Here is a 20673-nt window from a genome sequence, read left to right as displayed (position 1 = left end):
CAAGTCTTCCATTTAAAATACCCTGCGTGTATTTTATGTAAACTGATGACATTTGAAATATCCTAGAATCGTGCATGCTGCCTGCCCATCTGGCTACTATGTCTAATATTTCCCTGCGGGGCCCTGCAACAACCTGGACATTAATAGAAAAATCTGATTTCCTATTTCTAAAGACTTCATGGTGCTGGCACCCTGGTGTTGATACAATTTTAACATGGGTACAGTCAATAGCTCCATCGATCCCGGGAAGTCCAGACCACTGTCCATGTCTACCCATCTCTTTAAACAATTCTCTGTTTCTGTTAGCCTCTGCTCCTCAGGGAAACTTTATGTAGTGTGTATGCAATTGAGCTAGCAACTTTGAAACCTTCGTAATAATATTTGAGGCGGTAGGCTGTGATATGTGCAGTAAGTCTCCACAGACTATCTGAAAAGGCAAGGTTTGTGTAAGTCATTTATGTAAAATTAAATTACTTCCTATTACTAACTTATTCCTGTCCTGGACACAGGCTTTCTTTCATTTACTCGTTCAGAAGGATATGGTGCATTGCTCTACTGTATCCAGACCTCAAGATGTTCAGATACATAGTAATTTCGGTGTTCATTGTGCTGTCACTTACACTTTTTAAAGACAAAAGTAGAATAATTAGTATTGAATAAATTCTAGCTTACCTGAAATGACGCTGTAGCATAAAATCTCAGAGTTAATAAAACTGCTATTTCCGGTGCAATCGGTAGACCTCTGTTGTCCTGTTTTTCTAAGTCACTTCTCAGTAACGATGTTATAAACAATACAGATTCTTGGCAGAATCTGTATCTTTTCTGGAACCGATCCGCTCGCATTTCAAAGGGATTTTCGGCGTCCCTGATATAAACTTTTGGCAAACGATACGCATCTTGCCATAACAAATCGTCGTAATAATTGATTTCTTGTAAAATATTTTCTAATTCCATTATCGCGAGATCACAAAACCCGCACTCAAGTCACGGTTTGACGGCACTCAGCAAACACGATCTTAAGTAACATCTTGAGAGCACTCTTGAGAGCCGAGTTTCGTTTATTAATACGGCGTCACTCAGTTGATATCGTAACCCTAAACGCGCACTTAAGTTCCGTTTATTAATAAGGACGTCATCTTAAGAGCTCACTCAAGATAGATCTCAGAGATAAGAGCGGTTTATAAATACGGGCCTTAGTGCACCTCTACGGTACCTAAGCTACGTCCCTTCCAAATTTCAAGTGGCTACGTTTAGCCGTTTAGGCTGTGCGTTGATATGTCAGTCAGTATCTCCTTTTATATATTTAGATATAAATACAGATGACAGTGTTAAATTGATAATTACCTATTTTCTCATTACTCGGGTACATAATTATCAAGAATACGCGGTAAGAACCCGTTATTATGTGTTTTAATTATGATAATAACCGCGTAAACTTAAAACAATGTATCAAGAATACAGTGTCACGGCAGAAGCATAGATATATAAAACGAATTGTGTATAGAATTATGTTGCTACATAATTGCTTCATTTTATTTTGATCAGAATAATAATGGGTGGAGGGTGTGTTGTGCCTGGGTGTAATAATTTCATAAGATTTGTACGCGTGTGTTGTATACACTGCATGTATCCTTATCGTAGTAGGTCAGCTGGAAGAAATCTCTTTTTTAGAGATAAGCTTACCTGTACTGTCTGATTTCTTTGTGTGTTTCTTTCTGTGTTCTATTGTGTACAAATAAATAAATAAAATAAATAAATAATAAATAAATAATTAAATTCATCATTGATACCCAAAAATAAAAGATAAAAGTCGCATATGTCTGTTAGGTATTCATGGAATTGAACGAAGAAAAATCTTTACACCGCCATCTATATTGTTTTTGAGGAACATAGCCGGGGAAGTCCCTCATTCAGTCGAAGTACGGAGTTTTAATAACTGTATAAACAAACAAACTTTCCTAGTCCATAGAGTGTTGGGCAGGGTCTCAAGCCAGATAATAGATAATAATTTGCAATCACACTTGGCCCTGCCATCGCGCTCAAGTCATCTAAAAAGCAATATTGCAATTTGACATTAGCGCATATAAAAACAAGTGTACAATATCTCCAAAAACCAAATAGCAATATTGCTTTTTAGATGAGTTGCTTCAATGTGGCCTTTTTAGACCTATAATAGTAATGTCGTAATTACAGCATCACGATTTGCGATTGTGAGCTTGTTATATGTTACAGCATTGTGCGCATAATAGACATTATACATTATACTATATACAGTTATATTATACAGTATAATTTAGAAGTAATGTCAAATATGTATCCCACAGCCCGTATCTATCCCGAGTCTTCAGGCTACTCAATAGCCTAGACCACATATACATAGTATAGTCAAACATTCATAAATAGACCGTCTACTAAGTTTCGACGTAGCTAAATATAGTTCATTGTAACGCGTAGGTCCGTAACCTCCTTCAGACCCCAATTTTCCCCAATCTATCTTTGTACTATATATAGGGATACACTATATTTCTTGTGTGTATCGTTTGTATGTTTTTTATTTCACTTTGAATGAACTTTGAAGGTCATTTCGGTAAGGTAAGAGTCGTTCTGTTGAGCAAGTTTTAAAATAACATACATTTTTCAGGTGCTAATCAGAAAGCTATATTAATGATATAAAGTACCGTAATGTATTATATTTACGGTAAGCAGATAAATTAGTCCTTTTTGTGTTTTCGTTTTTTATTATTATTATTTTTGCTAACATTTTGCTAAGTTCAGTTTTTTTAGGTTATGTTTGTTAATATTTTTTGTAAAATATAGCATTTTTAACATTAAATATGTTAAAGAAAAGACTGTGCAAAATGTCTAATTTCGAGTCCAAATGGTTTTGGTATATCTGTCTTGTATATTAATATGTCAGTTTCTCTAATGTATTCATTATGTGAATATATAACTCGTCATTCATATATAGTATTATATTGCATGTTGAGTTGACCCTTTCCTGAATGTGCGTGTGGATACGATGCGTGCGCCATAAGCCAGGGAAGGAGTCGGCAAACACTAACACGCGCCGGGCGAATTAGGTTATTTTGTAGAGTCACGTGATGGAACCAAGGTTGTATACATTAATTCGTTTTTTACTCATAACTAATACATTATTTAATTTTTATACTCTACTAAGGGTTTGTTGTCTGACGATTTATGACCAGCTTGGTTATCTACCATAATCTAACATTGGCCCCGATTCCTGCAGACACATCTTAATTTTATTTTAAGTTATGCTTGTCATTCTCTTATCCGCCGAAAAGAAAAGGAACGGATTATTGACAATTGTTAATTTTAAAATGACTTTTTTATTTATATCATTAAAGTATTACATAGTTAGGTAAACCACTTTTTTTTTCTTTATTCATAGAAAGTAAGGTATACAAATAGTTTAGATCTAGTACTAGCCTAGAATAAACAGATAAATGAGACTTACATATGTTTTAGGTAAACCACTGATACCATTAAACCGCAATACGGGTTTAATAAATAACCCGGCCGAATAAAACAGGTACCTCGCTCATATGCAACCCGTTTAACGTTTGCTGTCAACTAAATTCTTCCACGAGTCACTTGTATTGATAGTCTGAGTTAAAACTGTTTTGATGGTTGACTCTTTACATTACAGATAAGAAATATAATTATTTGAACATTGTGCTGAAATAATTAAAGCATATAATAACGGGTTCTTACCGCGTTTAAATGGGGGTACGTAGTCGTTATAAATGAGTCATGTCAGGGGCCTTTGGCGGCTCAATAGTAACCCTGACACCAGGGTTGATGAGGTTAGTAATTCGCCTCAAAACCCACACGATAGAAGAAGAAGAATGGGGATATGAGACTCCCGATATTTCGACACTGTTGCAAGTGCCATGATCACGGGATGACGCATTTTTTTTTAAACGCGGTAAGAACCCGTTATTATGTGCTTTAATTATGATAATAACCGCGTAAACTTAAAACAATGTATTGTGCTGAAAGAAAAGATAATGTTCCAATCGTGATCTGGCATACTGGACATATTAGTACTTAATCGTTTTTTTTATGATATCCAAACAATGCCAAAATAATGGCATCTAATAACAATTAAATTACGATATTAATTGATGTACCTACGTAATAATTGGTCGATCGTAAAGTGTTCAGATAACAATAATATGCAATGAATGAATGAAATATTTATTTTCAGATATTTATCCATATTTTGTTAGTAATAGAAGATTGCAATAAGATTTTTGTTTCTTTATGAAAAATGAACATTTACTTGCATTAACGAGGCATTGCTTTTTTACAAAAGCTTTACTACTCTTGGAGTAGAAACGCCTATTTCCCACCGGGGTAAGCAGAGACTATAGAATTCCATTTGCCATTTATTATAAATTATAGTCTTGAAAGGACTATAAATAACAATTACAGAAATACCTAATAGCTTTAACATAGTCCTAGTGATTAAAATGACACTCTACGAAGTCGAAACTAGACGATTATCTCCTTCCAAATGTCGACGTGTACTTTCTGACAAGACGCATGAGTATTTTTATTTTTATTTGTTTTTTGCTAAAAGACAAGTCAAACAATATTAATTAACTTCTCGATGCACATGGAGTCTTATAAAAACGGGTAGTTTTTGGAAAAATCCGGATAGCAACGTTTATCCCTAAGGTAGTGGCGATGAGTGCGAATTATGAGTGTTATCTTGGGAAATCTTTTGATGGCGCGCGCGAGCCTCTCCGCGTGTGAAAATATAATGCACCTTGTTGCGGACCGTTATAGCCCACCGCGGCCTTCTACGGGTTAACCAACTTATTTTTAGCTTGATTATATTAATACACACACGTACAGACATGAATTTATACTAGTCATCCTTATTATTGCAATGGGCAGAGCTAAATGTCGTCTTAATAAGTTCAACTCGTAAAATACCGATTTACCAAAAAGAAAATTCATCTTTAAAAATGAAAAATATGAAACAGGTTTTGCCACACTTGATGTTGGTATCCTACAAAAACGGGCTAATGAAATATTATACTACAAGAACCTAACTAAACCAATTGATAACAGAATAATTGAAATTGCAAAATACTGGTTGAAAATTTTACAAGTCAATTTAAAACAAATGAGCAAAACACACCGCAGTTTAGCGGCACAAGTACCTATATTGTCCGAAATATTGTAAAGTGTTGATTGTCAATTGTTTATTGTTGACCATTGTCACATTTCGTTGTTTGTAGTTATCGAATTGTGCATAAGGCGAAAAACACACATTGCTACTAATTCCTGTACACACTATCTAATAGGCTAGTCAAATCAGTTACTTTTTACTAATCGTCAAAACACGAAATTACTATGGAATTTGTATGACACCTTGTGACGTCATCGAAAAACGGGATAAAATATCGGATTCATTATTACGTTTTTCTTGATTAAATTTCATAAATAAGTTAAATAGAAAAAAGAAAACGTATTTTATTAGTTTTAGATTTGTCTTTATTTAGTAATCAGAATTTTATAATCTATCGTAGGTAAACCTCGTACACGACCCAATTGTATTAGTTATACCTGTTTATTTTCTGATCCGCCGAAAAGCAAAGAGTAAATAACGAAACAGAAACAAAGTTGCACCAACTTTTAATACCTCGTTTCAAATACCTGAATGTCAAACTAAAATACTGTATAATTCTCACTGACGGCGGTGTTACAACTTCGCGCCAGAGTGTTCCAAAATTTCTGATAGTTTTATAGGTTTGGTGCATATTGTCATTAATTAGCCGAATGACTACAACCTATAATACCCCCTCAGGTAGATTGACAGGAGGCCTGTGCCCAGCAGTGGGGATATCATACATATATGCTGTTTATGTAAATCTGTTAGAGACTGTTAAATAGCATCATGGTTAATATATTAAAAAAAACTATATATAGGATGTTAGTCACATCGTAACGTCGGAAAATTCCACTTGATATCAACTCAGAATCATGGTCTGAATCATCCCTCAAAGTTTTCGTTGCGATGTAACTAACAACCTGTGTAATTCGTCGTTGCCTATTTAAAAGATCTTATGTGTCGCCCTCAACAAATTTCTTTTTTGTCATGCTCCTACAAAATTCAGTACAAACTCTTATGTACGTAAATATAAATTAGCTTTTAATATTTTTAACACACTTGTCATACAAAAATTCAGTTGGAAGATTTTTTACTTTCTGTAAAATTGACCCGATTGCACATAATAGATTTTAAATTGGCAACGACGAATGCAAAATTACTCTTTTTGGAATGAAACATCAAATAGCCAATCACCGAAAATACCAGGGCATCAGAACTGTAGAGGAGTGTTTACTTGATCTAGAGGCTTCAACTTCAAGTGTCGCAGATAGCGGACACTCACCTGCATTCCCCAGCTGTCTCAAGTGGATTACAACTACAGGAATTCCCTCCCAGCTCTGCTCTCCTGGTATGGCTTAAATAATTGCTCGCGGTTTTGTTAGTCTGTTTTCAACAGCACTTGATTTTCAGTGAAGATTGGACCATTGTGCACTTCTCAGCTTGATTTATATATAATTTACTGTTAGCCGCGACTTCGTTTGTGTAGTGTTTGGATCCTGAGTTTATACGAATTTCTATGTTTTATAGTTATGGTTTGATTGTCTTTTCTCTTCAAAATTTTGGCTCTCACAAAGAATCGGTCGTTGTTTTTAAGTTATTTTAATTTTAGCTTTTATTTTATGTGTTTTCTCTATCGTTTGGTATAATTATTTAGTAAAAGTGTCATACGTTTAGTTTCATTTTTTATATCCGCCCACTCACTCCATTTACATCAACCGGCGATTATCCCAGTATGCACTATGGGAGTGCATTATTATACCTATACTACGTAATACGAATATTATTTATTCGTTCTAAGTATATATCAATACAAGTTTTTCTCAGTCCCACGTATGGAGCAACGTGCCTCCATTCGAGTGATGCCTTCAGTAATGTAAACAATCTAAGCGCTTGACTTTATTATAATTATTTTCAGTTTATGAACCGTGAACAAAATGTAATTGTGATTACAAAACCGAGAGAACATGTTACGTGTAAAAAGTCGTTGAATGGAAAATGATACCGCAAGCGTTTAGCGTTTAGGGTGGACTCAAATAGTCTGAATATAAAAGAACTTTTTGCGTTGTCAAAACACAACGTGCCTAATTTAGCCGTAGCAAAAAGTAAAACAAAATAATTATACTTTTTGACACAGAACTCGATTTGAATAAAATATACTTAAGAAGATTCAGAACTAATTTGTTATAATTCAGTAAAGTTTTTGTATCTGTGTTTTTTTATTTAAATAGGATTTTCTTATTAATTATTTGGCCTAATTAATCACGCGGCAACCCAATTCGGCTTAGACGCACGTTCCATTCGCAACAGTCCTCTTGACGGAAAAATTGGTTCATTCGTTCATTTCGTTCATCACTCGTTCGTTCATTTATTCAAGCACTGTTCCATTGATTATTGACTTTATCTCTAAACTTTATAGAAGCGTTTCAAGCATTTCAATCAAATCAAATACCATTGTAGAGTACCCACTCCGTTACAGCACTTGTGGTTAGGATACATTCAATACATTCTTGGTATCCATCGGCTTCCGTGTAGTCGGGAATCAATTAGTCCATAGAGGGTCGGGGTACTTCGTTAAACTGTCGACTATTCCCGTATAACATTTGTATACATCACTCTAATTTCATACAAAAATGGCCACGTTATGTCATAAAAGTCGTAAACGCCTAAACGGTTCTTTTTTATTTTATTTTAAGTTATACCTGTCATTTTCTTCTCCGCCGAAAAGGAAAGGGACGGGTAATCGACAGGCATAAAATTTATGGAACACACGTCAATTTTAGGCAGAAGTTTAGAAAACCCTTCCAATATTATAATATTGACTAATAAATAACCCGACAGAATTAAGTTGACAGTAAGTGAACGAGCCGGATTATTCATTCATTTTAAAATTAGCGGTTGTCAATCATCCATCCCTTTTCTTTTCGGAGATAAGAAAATGACAGGTATAACTTAAAATAAAATTAGGAGGTGTCTGCAGAAATCGGGGCCATTATCTTAATTTTGACGTACACCTCTATCTGCCCTCTTCTTGTTTAAGTTTATTTATGGTGGACGATTACGGAGTCGTAATACACAAAGAAAAAAATAAAAGAAAAAAAACAAAATACCATTTACATAATACACAGTATATTATTTTATTTTGTTTTCAAAACTCCAATCGAAAGGATATACTATACATGTATGAAACTTACCGAGTACAGTGAAGTGTCACTATAAAAATAATAATTATGATCAGATATACGTTAGAATCATGTCACATTTATATTTTTGTCATTTCCTGAGATTTTGTTGTAACTTGGTTCTAAACTTTATAGGTACATATTTTTAGACGTGACTGTACGGTCACGAGCATTAATATGTATAAACTTTGGTACCATGTCACATTAACTTTTTTGACAAATTGAACTGTAAGTCTCACTAATTGTCAAATATATTAGTGCGACAGAGTCCTAAAGTGGGTACATTATATTGCTCATGACTGTACATAGTAGCATAATGAGCGCTAACATAATTAGAAATAGCTATACATACATCCTACTGTGTGGTACGGTAGAAACACCCAGCCATGACTAGGCAAATAGTGTTGTCCTATTTTCGGTAAATTCTCAGCATCCGTACTACATCTATATTGGTAGAACTGGGACGAATTGGCCTTTAGAGGGCTGGAGGGAAGTTAAATCGTCGACGCTTAACCCTGTAGGTACATTAAACTGTCAACTATTCCGGCGCACAGGGCTGAACTTACACTTAAGTCGCTTTATTATGGAAACCACATAAGCGTCTCTGTGAAAAAACACATTTTAATGTGACTAATAAAAACCTCAATTACTTACAATTAATTTAATTCCGGGTAATAATTGATGTGTTACCAACCCCCCTGGTAACACAAAAAAGGGCAATTCATCTAAAACAGAAATATTGCTATTTGACATTTGTTTGAATTGCGAACTTACTTTTATATGCGTAAATGTCAAATTGCAATATATATTTTTAGATTAATTGCTTCTATGTGGCCTTTTTAACCCCCCGGATCGATAGGTACTTGCTTGTCTGTTGCAGCGGAGCGAATTGCTGTACTTTATTATGTCAAAATCATAGAGTGCGGCTAGATTAACTCCATCTCTGTAGTGTGCAAATAAATAGCAGTCGGTCCAACTGTGCCCTCGCCTCTCTGAACACAGTAAGCGTTTTAACTAGCGCCTTTTAACGCCAAGTGAATCCAAAGCTGTCCATTTAAAAATAAATCCAATGTATTAGTCCACTTCGCTCCGAACTATTCGCGAACTTTTTTTAATTTATAACAGTTCTGGTAACTAATTGGCGAGTTATTTTCGTCTGTTAACTACGTTGTGTGCGTCGTAAAAGCGAATGTAACAAGTATTAATTCTGCTACAATAATAATTTAATGATTATCACTATTTATATACGGAATAAACACAAAATGGAAAGTTGTAGTCCTGAGGGTCCCTAAAAAGGCCACATTGCAGCAATTTATCAAAAAAAAAATCAATATTGCAATTTGACATTTGAACATATAAAAGTAAATGCGCAATGTCAACAATTGTCAAAGAGCCATGTTGCTTTTTTAGATGAATTGCTTCAATGTGGCCTTTTAACGCTAGCGGTCTTTTTCTTCGCATTTTCCCGCAGATTCCTATGATGGAGTCCTAATCTTCATTCTAGCCAGTTAGTCTATGCATAGAATAGGGAATAATACTACGTATAGAACGGCAACTCTCCGCTCCCCACCAGCGTGTGAGCTAGATTTACCTCACCCCCCCCCTCGGTCTTACTTTAGTCTTCAATCGTATGGGCGTCAAACGTCACACACACAGATGCGCGTGTACGGTTACGAGTACTAGCATGTACTTTGCAACCATATCACATTAACTTTTTTGACAATTTAAACCGTAAGCCTCATTAAATGTCAAATATGACAGTGCGACAGGGTTCTAAAGTACATGATATTGCTCATGACTGTACGATACTGTCAAAGAGTAGTGTCTGTGTAATACGGTTTTTTTTTGTATGAAGTGTCCGAGGTGTGTGCACGTAGTTCTATTTTTAAACGTTATACTGTTCATTAAATTTTTCACGGCTCTCCTTTCAAAACAAAACAATAGATGGATTTCATGACGCATTCACAAACGCTCGCGTTTTTTGTCTGGTCAAAAGTGTATTGTTTTTATGCATTTTTAATATACATAAAAGTGAGATTCAGGAATTGTTTTTGGCGATTCAGCTTGTAACTCATTGCAATTCATTAAAAAAACTAACCGAATAAATAAAAAAAAAATATTTGTTTCGTTTGTAGGATTGAGGGCCTCCTTTCGAGGCCTGTGCCGAGAAGTGGGACATATATAGACTATTTATGTTTTATGTATAATATTATGTTTCAGCAATTTCTCACACGTCGTACGATTTGATCTTATGACTCTGCCCAACCACGATAAGTATACGGGCGTGACTATATTTATGTTTATGCGCCAAAAGGTAATTTCGAGAAAAGCTTTTTTCATTTCTTTATAACTGTTTACCCATTATCCAATTTGGATGACGTCAACGTAAGATTACATTGCTTTTTCATTTTCTAATGTCTAGCAATACATATCATAACATGGACTGCTATTTTAGGATATTGCCGAGTTTATGTAATTGTGCCTGTTTAGTGATGATAATCCCTTACAAAGTACAGAACGAGACAGTTCAAAACCCCGTAGTGTTACCGATGATGGAGCACAGCTGAAAATCTCTGTGTCCCATCATCGGGATGGGACACTCCCTCAATGTCGTCCCTTTTTAGAAATAAGGTTTAATTACTATGATCACTCCTACTGTGTACCAATACCTACTTATATCTAAAATAAATGATTTCTATTCTATTATTTTCTATCAATTCCCGTGTAGTCCCTTGCGGTTGTTCTTACCGGCGCTAATCGGCTCCCTCCATAGTTCTCCGGCTAACGAGCGCTTGCCAGCGTGAAATAAAAATCGCATTTGCGATAATTGGTTTCTAGTCGGCGTAACACGTTTATATATGCTCCACTAGACATCCCCATTTCGCCTAGGCGGGTTCTTTAGCCGCCATGATTCTTCCGAGGAAATTTTTAACTCGGTTATCATAAAAATAGCAGCGAAAAGGTACGTAATAGATAATGTTAATTCGCGCGCCACTATGCGGTGACATTACAACTTTTATATTTAGAATTTGTGCGACCTAACGCTTTTTTTGTGAAATGTGATTGTGAAAAGTGAAATCTATTTATATTTATTTCAATTTTTGATTAAGAGTGAAGACGGAATGTAAGTGACAGTGACTGACTGATAATAGGCTACTTGATAACATAGTCAAATGAGATACTTTTTGCGAAACGTCAAAACGTAACTTTTCGGAGTTTGTATGGAAATACTGTCCTGTGACGTCATCAATAAAAACGGTCAAACGACGTACTCATTCATACTTAATTTATAAATAAAATTATAAAATTTAAGTTGGGCAGTTAAATTAGATTGATTTTTGATCATGTCAGACTGGCTTCTATTTCTAGATTCATCATCATCAATTTAAGAGACACGCTCTTGTCGGTGTAGCATTTTCCATTCCAGTCTATCAATGGTCAATTCCTTGACATTCATTCATTCCTTTGTATTTCTAGATTACCAGTTTATAGTTTCGTTGACTAAGTCAAATACCCAATTAGTTAACGTTTCGTTTGTCTATGTTAAATACTATAATACAAATCGATAACATTCGTACAAATAAAATCTTACCTAATCTTGACTCTCATTTCTACGTATTCAAATTCTGTAGAGATTTTGCTCGTTTTTAGTACAACATATAGTTGTCACTTGCCAGGCATAAGCTACATACTTACCACGTATCAACCATTTATAGTTCTACGATGTAGCACCCCTGACGTTAAAGTGTAATCCATATAATTCTTGTACACTTAACACTTTTATGAACAACATACACTAACCGCACTATATATTTTTACACTAAAGCACTATCTTACACATGTGAACAAAAACATCACTAGGTCAATGTATGCCGAATTGATTCCGATATCTGAAGACGTATGATTGTTTTTTTTAACGTGACTTATTGTAGATTTGTCACGGATGGTATTCACTTCTTGACCGTGTAAAGATATATCCACTAGAAGAACACGCTACGTCCATAAAATTATGTCAAAGATTAACTAAAGGCTAATGCACATAGAAGTAGTATCGCGAGAAGTGTAGAGTGGGAGATTCCATGACACCGCGCCGCGCGACGTGTGTGAAATCAAGTTTACAACTTCAAAGATAACGAAAATATGACGCGCTCGGATCGCTCCATTTGTCCCGGAGTCTACGGGACCTGTGTCAATCACGACTAATTCGAATGATGATCGGGTTCAAACGATTCGATCATTTCGATCATAGACATTAACGTGTCGGGCGCGGTTCAGTAGTTCTCTATGCACTAACCCATCTCACTCAATCAATCGCGCGATTGACAGGCCACCGACCCGCGCAAGCGAGTACGTGTGATTATCCAAGTTGTATTTAAACAATAGAAATGGAAGGTTTTTCTTAGTTGCGTGGTTGCGTGATCAAATGCACTTTATGTAAATGCGAGTAAAGTGTTTATTCCTTGGATCACCTTGGGGTCATAATGACGAAATATTTTATAGATTTTTTATTCGATTATTCGTGATCGGGTTGAGACCGAACCAAATTCAAATATACTTTATAGCACCAAAAGAAAATAGTTACAAAATGAAAGAATGATATTATTATTATTATTGCGTATGGCAAATTCAAATTCAAATATACTTTATAGCACCAAAAGAAAATAGTTACAAAATGAAAGAATGATATTATTATTATTATTGCGTATGGCAAATTCAAATTCAAATATACTTTATAGCACCAAAAAAAAAGTTACAAAATTAAAGAATGATATTATTATTATTATTGCGTATGGCAAATTCAAATTCAAATATACTTTATAGCACCAAAAGAAAATAGTTCCAAAATTAAAGATATCAAGTGATTCGATCACTCGTGACCGACTCAGGTCCACTCCCGGCGCGGACCGTGTGCATTAAGCTTAACAAATGAATCAAGGACCTCATCCGTTTGTTTACGTATTCCTTATAGCTAACATCATTTGTGCACAAATATTGTTTTAATACTTTGTAAATAAAACAAAGACACTTTGTAAACATTACTGGGTCGTGTTTGTTTTTCCGCGTGGTTGATTCACTATGTTGTGTTTATATGATTCCTACGAAACATTTTTTTTAATAAATAAATATTGCTCACGATTAAAGGTTATTTGACACAGTCAAATGAGATACTTTTTACGAAATGCCAAAATGAAAGTTTTCTTTGGAGTTTGTCCTGTGACGTCATCAATAAAAGCGGCAAACGTCGTACTCATTTTTACTCAATTCATAAATAAAATTCGAGACTAAGTCGAAACGTAAAATGATCATGTTAGATTGGCTCCTATTTCTGGGTTACCGTTTTATAATTTAGCAAGCAACAATTATATAATAATATTTATACAGGGTGTTAGTGACATCGTAACAAAAACTTTGAGGGGTGATTGAGGCCATGATTCTGAGATGATATCAAGTAGAATTTTCCGTCGCAAAAGTATGGAATTGAAAATAATAAAAAAAAAACACAAAAATTTTCAGGAATATTCAGACTAAAAAATTCCACTTGATATCAACTCAGAATCATGGTCTGAACCATCCCCCTCAGTATTCGTTATGGTGTCACTAACACCCATACCTACTTGTATGGCTACCGTATGTATACGTAATTGTGTGGGGTGTAAGTGACATCGTAACGAATACTGAGGGGGATGATTCAGCTGATTAATATCAAGTAGAATTTTCCTTCGCAAAAGTATAGAATTGAAAATAATTTAAAAATAAATAAAAAAAACATGAATTTTGCGACGAAAAATTCCACTTGATATTAACTCAGAATCATGGTCTGAATCATCCCCCTGAGTATTCGTTACGATGTTACTAGCACCCTGTATAATAATATGCTTCTGCCATTACATTGTATTTTGAAATAATTATGTACCAGAGTAGTGAGAAACTAGGTAACGTTAAAGCTGTACAACGCCATCTATATTGTTATTGGTGAATGTAGCCTGGAAAGTCCCTCGTCGTTTGGTCTTTTTAACCCCCAAAATCCGCACTACGAAATGTTTCTTTAGTCTTTGTCTTTCTTTGATTTATCACCCAGCTTTTACTTTGGACCATGGGATAGTCATCTGTCTGCAGTCACTAGATAAGTCTTTTAACTTGTGACTCCACCTACCTTGGTCACCCCGCTTTTACTTTAGACCATGGGATGGTTATCTGTCTGTAGTCACCAGATAAGTCTTCTGACTTGTGACTCCACCTACCCTGATCACCCAGCTTTTACTTTAGACCATGGGATGGTTATCTGTCTGTAGTCACCAGATAAGTCTTCTGACTTGTGACTCCACCTACCCTGGTCTGTCACCCAGCTTTTACTCCTTATGGCTTATCTAACCTAAAGAAACTGACAGGTTTGTACATCTGTATTAACATATGTAACTGTGTGAATACCAACAAAGTATATCTTCACACTTTATCTTTATGGGATGGGAAACGAGAATATGTAAATACAGGAGCGTTAACCTGCTTCCCTTTCACAATGTTTTACCGTGTTCGGTGATAGCTGTTCAGCCTATGACAATGGGTGATTCACCTTATTTAGTTAAGAATGAGAGAGAAATTGTTTATTAGTTTCATGTCACGCAATGTGTGGAAGATACGTGTAGGCTGGAGTGTTTTTTTTTGTTGTTTTTTGTTGTTTAGTGCTGGAGTTATTCAGGATCCCGCGCGGACGGTCCCTGGCTTTGACTCCAAACGAAAAATCTGGACCCGACTGAGCCGATGTAGGACCAACCATGGAAAGTCGAACCATCACCTACATAAAAGGAGTCTTCGAAAGGAGAATTCGAATTTATAAAACTCATCATCACTTATTTAAGAGCCACGCTCATGTCGGTGTAGCATTCTCCATTCTGTCTATCAAAGACCAATTCCTTCACTTCCTTATAAGACACGACGTACGCGTTCTCTTTAATCTGTTCCATGTAAGCTATTCTTGGTCTTCCCCTTCCTCTCTTTCCTTGTAGCTTCCCTGATGTTTTTAATAAATTCGACGTGTCTAATTAAGTGTCCAATCATCTTGCCTCTTCTGTCCTCAATAACTCAGAATAATAAGTAATAATATATAAAACTACAGTACTTAAAAAAAACGAATTGTAGCGTTGACAGAAAACTAGGCAGAATCAAGCTCAGCAGAAATCCATCTAATCTCTTCAAAATGAAGTAATGTTTTGCTGTTGAAGTAGATTTTATGATTAAATAAAACAAGGAAGGATTGCTAATGCGATTGCAAATAAAAACGACGGGATTCAATACAATATTCCATTGGACTCGATCTGCCTACATAGAGCGAGGTGTATCGGGTAACCAATCGAGGGTGGAATTAAAAGCGAAGCCATCATCATCCATCATTACCTCTCAATATTGATGCTTACTTTGTTTAACAGATGAACTATGAACGGTCACGAGCTTTAATATGTATACACTTTGGTACCATGTCACATTAACATTTTTGACAAATTGAACTGTAAATCTCACTCAAATATGTTAGTGCGACAGAGTCCTAAAGTGAGTACATTGTATTGCTCATGACTGAATGCATTAAAATTATTCTTTTTCTTTATTTTAAGATACTGGCTGGTTGGGTTTCGAAACTAAGAAGTTTCTATACGATACACATACATATGTATTGTGTAAATAGTAACATAGTAGGGTAGTTTCCAACTAGTCAAATCAGATACTTTTTACTAAACGTCAAAATACGAAATTACTATAGAATTTGTATGAAAAAGCAACCTGTGACGTCATAGAAAAACGTGAGAAAATGTCGCACTTATTATTACATTTTTCTTTATTAAAATTCACAAATAAGTTAAATAGAAAGAAAATGGTTTTTGTCACCTTTAGATCTGTCTTTATTTACTTAGTACTCACAATTTCATAATTTAACTTTGACCTAGGAGACTGACCAGTTATGGCGGTACGGATCTCTTTTTTGGCCGACGGCGGTTGTGCACTATAGTCATAAAACTGTTTAAAAAAAAACTATTTTATTAACTTTCTTTTTAAATTACTTATGTAACTTGAAACAAAAAGTTTATTACGCATAAACAATGTTAACATAACCTGTGTTATAATTATGACAAAACCTGAAATACTACGTGAACACGTGTAGTTTTCAGAAGGTCGTCAGACAGAAATACCAACTTGATTTCATTGTTAATGGCTTATCGATTGAAACAACACTTTTACCAATGGGATAGAACACTGAAAGACTTGATGAAAGTAAAAGTCATGCTGTTATATTATGAAAACACGCCTTTATTAGCAAGCAAAACTTAACAAATATTATGATTAAAATTCAATTAGCAAAAAACTCACCATTACAATTTCTAAAAATGTTGACGTGGCGTTATTTTATGTTGTCCGCATTTGAAAAGCATCTGCAAAGAAAAAAACAAGATTAAATCTCACGCTCGCAATCCCTAACGGGGTGTACAGAGCCACAAGTAATCAAAGACAACTTGCAGCCACTATTGAAACGAAGTCCTAAAACGGATATGATGAACCTTATGGTCACAAGGGATCACCCTATCGCCCATGACAACTGCCCATCATGTTACAAAGGACAAAATCCCTCTGTCAATTTTTACGACATGCCCGAAAAGACAGCTGAACGTGTTATTATGTTTTTCAATCGCTTCCAACGGCCTCTGTGGTCCAGTGGTTGAGCGTTGGGCTTACGATCCGGAGGTCCCGAGTTCGAATCCCGGTGGACACATCACAAAAATCACTTTGTGATCCCTAGTTTGGTTAGGACATTACAGGCTGATCACCTAATTGTCCGAAAGTAAGATGATCTGTGCTTCGGAAGGCGTTAAGCCGTTGGTCCCGGTTACTGATGTAAGTGAGTGAGTTACAACGATAATGACAAACGGGAGCTAATTTTACCAACCCTCGAGGTTCTCTTTGAGTCAATTGGGTCGTGTACTAGGTTAAAGATAAATTATGAAATTCTGATTTTAAATAAAGACAGATCTAAAACTAACGAAAAACATTTCGTTTTTTCTATTCAACTTATTTATTAATTATAATCAAGAAAAACGTAATAATAAGACCGACATTTTATCACGTTTTCTATGACGTCAGTGTGCTTTTTCATACAAATTCCATAGTAATATCGTGTTTTGACGTTTAGTAAAAAGTAACTGATTTGACTAGGTGGAAACTAGCCTATTTGGTTATAAAAATATCATTCAACCCCATCATGTATATTATAGTCAAAGGCCAAATTTGGAAACAAAGCGGCCAAAAATATTAGTTTCTTAGTGTTAAAAGCTTAAAACACTGTTGTATAAAGTTATGAGAGCGTTTTTGTCGTTGTTTTAATAAGGGGTTGGTAATCGAGGGGGGAGGGTTGTATAATTAGGTTTAAAATTACGATTTTTCCGGCGAAGATTGCTTAAAAGTTCCTATACTTTGAAGAACAATGGGAAACATATACAAACGTAAATATAACTTTGGAGCTCCCGCAAAGTTATTGACAATATTGAATTCTAGAAACGAGAGCCACAGCATTTTTAAACAAAAACCTACCAATACTGCCCGACACTTGACGTGGTCTCGGATGCTTCAAGATCTGAAACTAGGTCAACAATTTCTAGACATTATTTGAAAAGTTAATAAGTGTTTATGCCTCTCTTTTCTTTTTTAAACTTCTGAAGAAGCCAACAATAAGACCTTTTGTGCGCTCCGACTAGTTAGAATCTGTAGTGTATTCGTCTTAATATAATTATAAATAAATATCGGCTCGTTACCACACACTACGTCTTCACTCCACCCCAGTACATACCCGTACAGTTTACTTTTTAATTGTGGCCACCGCGTAGTGCATTGCCCGAGACGACAGAATATATATGTGAATCGATTATATCGATTCAAAAAAGAAAAAAAATCATTTATTTCGGGTGTTTTCCCACAGCAATTGTTAGTAACAAAAGTCTTATATCTATGTTAGTAAAATTACAATTAATTAATTATATAATTTAAGTATTCAAGTATTTTATAATATATTACATATTTATTTATATATTTAATTATACCTATGTGTATTACAATAAGATGTGTTTATGTTTGTTTTGTTGTGTTTGCCAAACACGGTTTTGACAGCCTCCGTGGTCTAGTGGTTAGAGCGTTAGGCTCACGATCTGGAGGTCCGGGTTCGATTCCCGATGGGGACATTGTCGAAATCACTTTGTGAGACTGTCCTTTGTTTGGTAAGGACTTTTCAGGCTTGAATCACCTGATTGTCCGAAAAATTAAGATGATTCCGTGCTTCGGAGAGCACGTTAAGCCGTTGGTCCCGGCTATTAGCCGTAAAAACACCTCCACCAACCCGCAGTGGAGCAGCGTGGTGGAGTATGCTCCATACCCCCTCCGGTTGATTGAGGGGAGGCCTGTGCCCAGCAGTGGGACGTATATAGGCAGTTTATGTTATGTATGTTATGTTTGTTTACGTGTTTACATAATGTAAACACTACGGAATCTAGCCTATTTGTGAAATTAAAACTGAATATATCTTGTCAACAGATTCAAGACGAGATGACGGGGCCACCGCCAGCGTACGACACCGTCGTTGTCAATGACGATGCTGCTGTGCCTAAGGATTGTTCCTTGCAGGTAAGACTGTTTATTACATACAAAAGCAGCCAAAATACGCCCTATTCAATAGTAGTTCTCAGTAGAACAAGACATTTCTTTAACAGTTCTTGTTTCCTCAAGTAATATTCAGTAGTTCCGTTTCGCTAGCCACATCAAAGCCCACTTCAGCAACGATCCGGTATAATTTAGGAGTCACCGTTGCCGGCTACGGTTTGGTCGACATGATGATGATGATTCAGTACTCTGATAGTCTATTCCTCTCATTGGTCTTTGACATAATGTTCACTATCAATTAAAAACTTTTACTAAACTTTAGTTTTTAAGGGTTCCTAATTTGTAGGATCACTTTTTTATTAAGAGAGTCTATGGTGCTGATTTCCGTACACACCATCTAATTTTGTTTTAAGTTATACCTGTCATTTTCGTATCCACTGAAAAGAAAAGGGACGGGCAATCGACAGGCATAACATTTATGAAACACACGTCAATCTAAGGAAGAAAAAAAGCGCTCCCAAAACATCAATTGACAGCACACGTCAAACAGGTTGAATATCAGCGGGATGCTTATTTAATTCGCCTGGGTTATTCATTAATTCACTAATTATTTTTAAAATTAACAGTTGTCAATCAACCGTACCCTCCTTTTCGGCGGCTAAGAAAATGACGGGTATAACTTGAAATAAAATTAGGAGGTGTCTGCAGGAATCGGGGCCTATATTTCACAAATTTCTTGCAACATCACATTACACTCTTATATGTAAGACTCTTATATGGTCTATGACCACGGGGGCTAAAAATGCCACATCGAAGCAATTCATCTAAAAAAGCGATATTGCTAATTGACATTTGCTTGCAATGCGCACTTACTTTTGTATACGCCAATGTCAAAGTGTAATATTGCTTTTTTATATGAATTGCTTCCATGAGGCCTTTTTTACATCGCAACTCATCTGATATCGCAAGACTTTGAGCCACTTTCAGAAATCATTGACGATAATATTTACTGCATCTGGATTGCCTGTGGTTCTTTTCGATTCCATTTCTATTCTTTCGCGCATTTTGCTCCAAGAAAAAAGATCCAGTGTGATTTCTGGAAAAATCTTTAACTTGGTTCGTTTGTGTTTCTTCCAGGAGGTGATAACAGAGCCATGTCCACGCTGTATACCTCACAGACCTGACAGCGGCCTGCCGTCGTACGAAGCCGCTGTTTTACTGAAGGATACGAAGTTATAATACGCCTTGAAACAGCTCGTCGCGCATTGCTAGGAGTAGGCATTTTCTTTACTATAGAGCGACAAGGAACTTTTGGTGCGTGGTCATTATGCAGGCCTTATTTCATGTACTATATCACTGCCACCTGTATTATCTATTGGTATCGCCGCCTTATGCTACAGTTCACCTCTAAGCCCTACCCTATCTGTAGATATATGATGTGTTACCGACATCGTAACGAATACTAAGGAGGATGATTCGGTCCATGATTCTGAGTTGATATCAAGTGGAATATCCTGTCAAAAATTCATGAAAATATTAGTTCTTTTTAAAATTATTTTTGAAATTCGATTAACTTGTAATCGAAGAACGTTCGCGATAGTCTTATTATATCGGAATATTTAATAAACAAAGTGTACTTATCTATTTTCGCTTCGTGCGAACAAGCCGCTTCGTAACTCGAAAGTTTACGCGGATTTTTGAGTTAATTCGATTGAG

At 35.7% G+C, this 20673-nt stretch overlaps 2 protein-coding genes across 3 annotated transcripts in view; one reads left to right on the top strand and one right to left on the bottom strand.

Annotated features, from left to right (window-relative positions):
• The window catches only part of LOC126374478 (uncharacterized), a 42405-nt gene extending 22002 nt beyond the window's left edge, over window positions 1-20403 (top strand). The window contains exons 3-5 of the mRNA XM_050021142.1: window positions 3807-3827; window positions 18892-18981; window positions 20095-20403. Coding sequence (XP_049877099.1) covers window positions 3807-3827; window positions 18892-18981; window positions 20095-20196 — 213 coding nt within the window. The 3' untranslated portion in view covers window positions 20197-20403. The remainder of the gene's footprint in view (window positions 1-3806; window positions 3828-18891; window positions 18982-20094) is intronic.
• Window positions 1-20673, bottom strand: part of LOC126374331 (probable beta-hexosaminidase fdl) — a 134233-nt gene that overhangs the window by 44107 nt on the left and 69453 nt on the right. The window contains exon 3 of one of the 2 annotated variants that reach the window (XM_050020903.1): window positions 16684-16745. The gene's annotated coding sequence lies outside the window, so the exon portion shown is untranslated. Of the gene's footprint in view, window positions 1-12021; window positions 12327-16683; window positions 16746-20673 lie in introns of those variants that run through there. The other variant, XM_050020904.1, reaches the window with a different exon arrangement.

This window comes from Pectinophora gossypiella, chromosome 17 (assembly GCF_024362695.1).
Source record: "Pectinophora gossypiella chromosome 17, ilPecGoss1.1, whole genome shotgun sequence".
NCBI classification, from domain to species: Eukaryota; Metazoa; Arthropoda; class Insecta; order Lepidoptera; family Gelechiidae; genus Pectinophora; species Pectinophora gossypiella.
The sequence above is the reverse complement of the archived record's forward strand: the minus strand, read 5'-3'. Positions and strand labels throughout refer to the sequence as shown.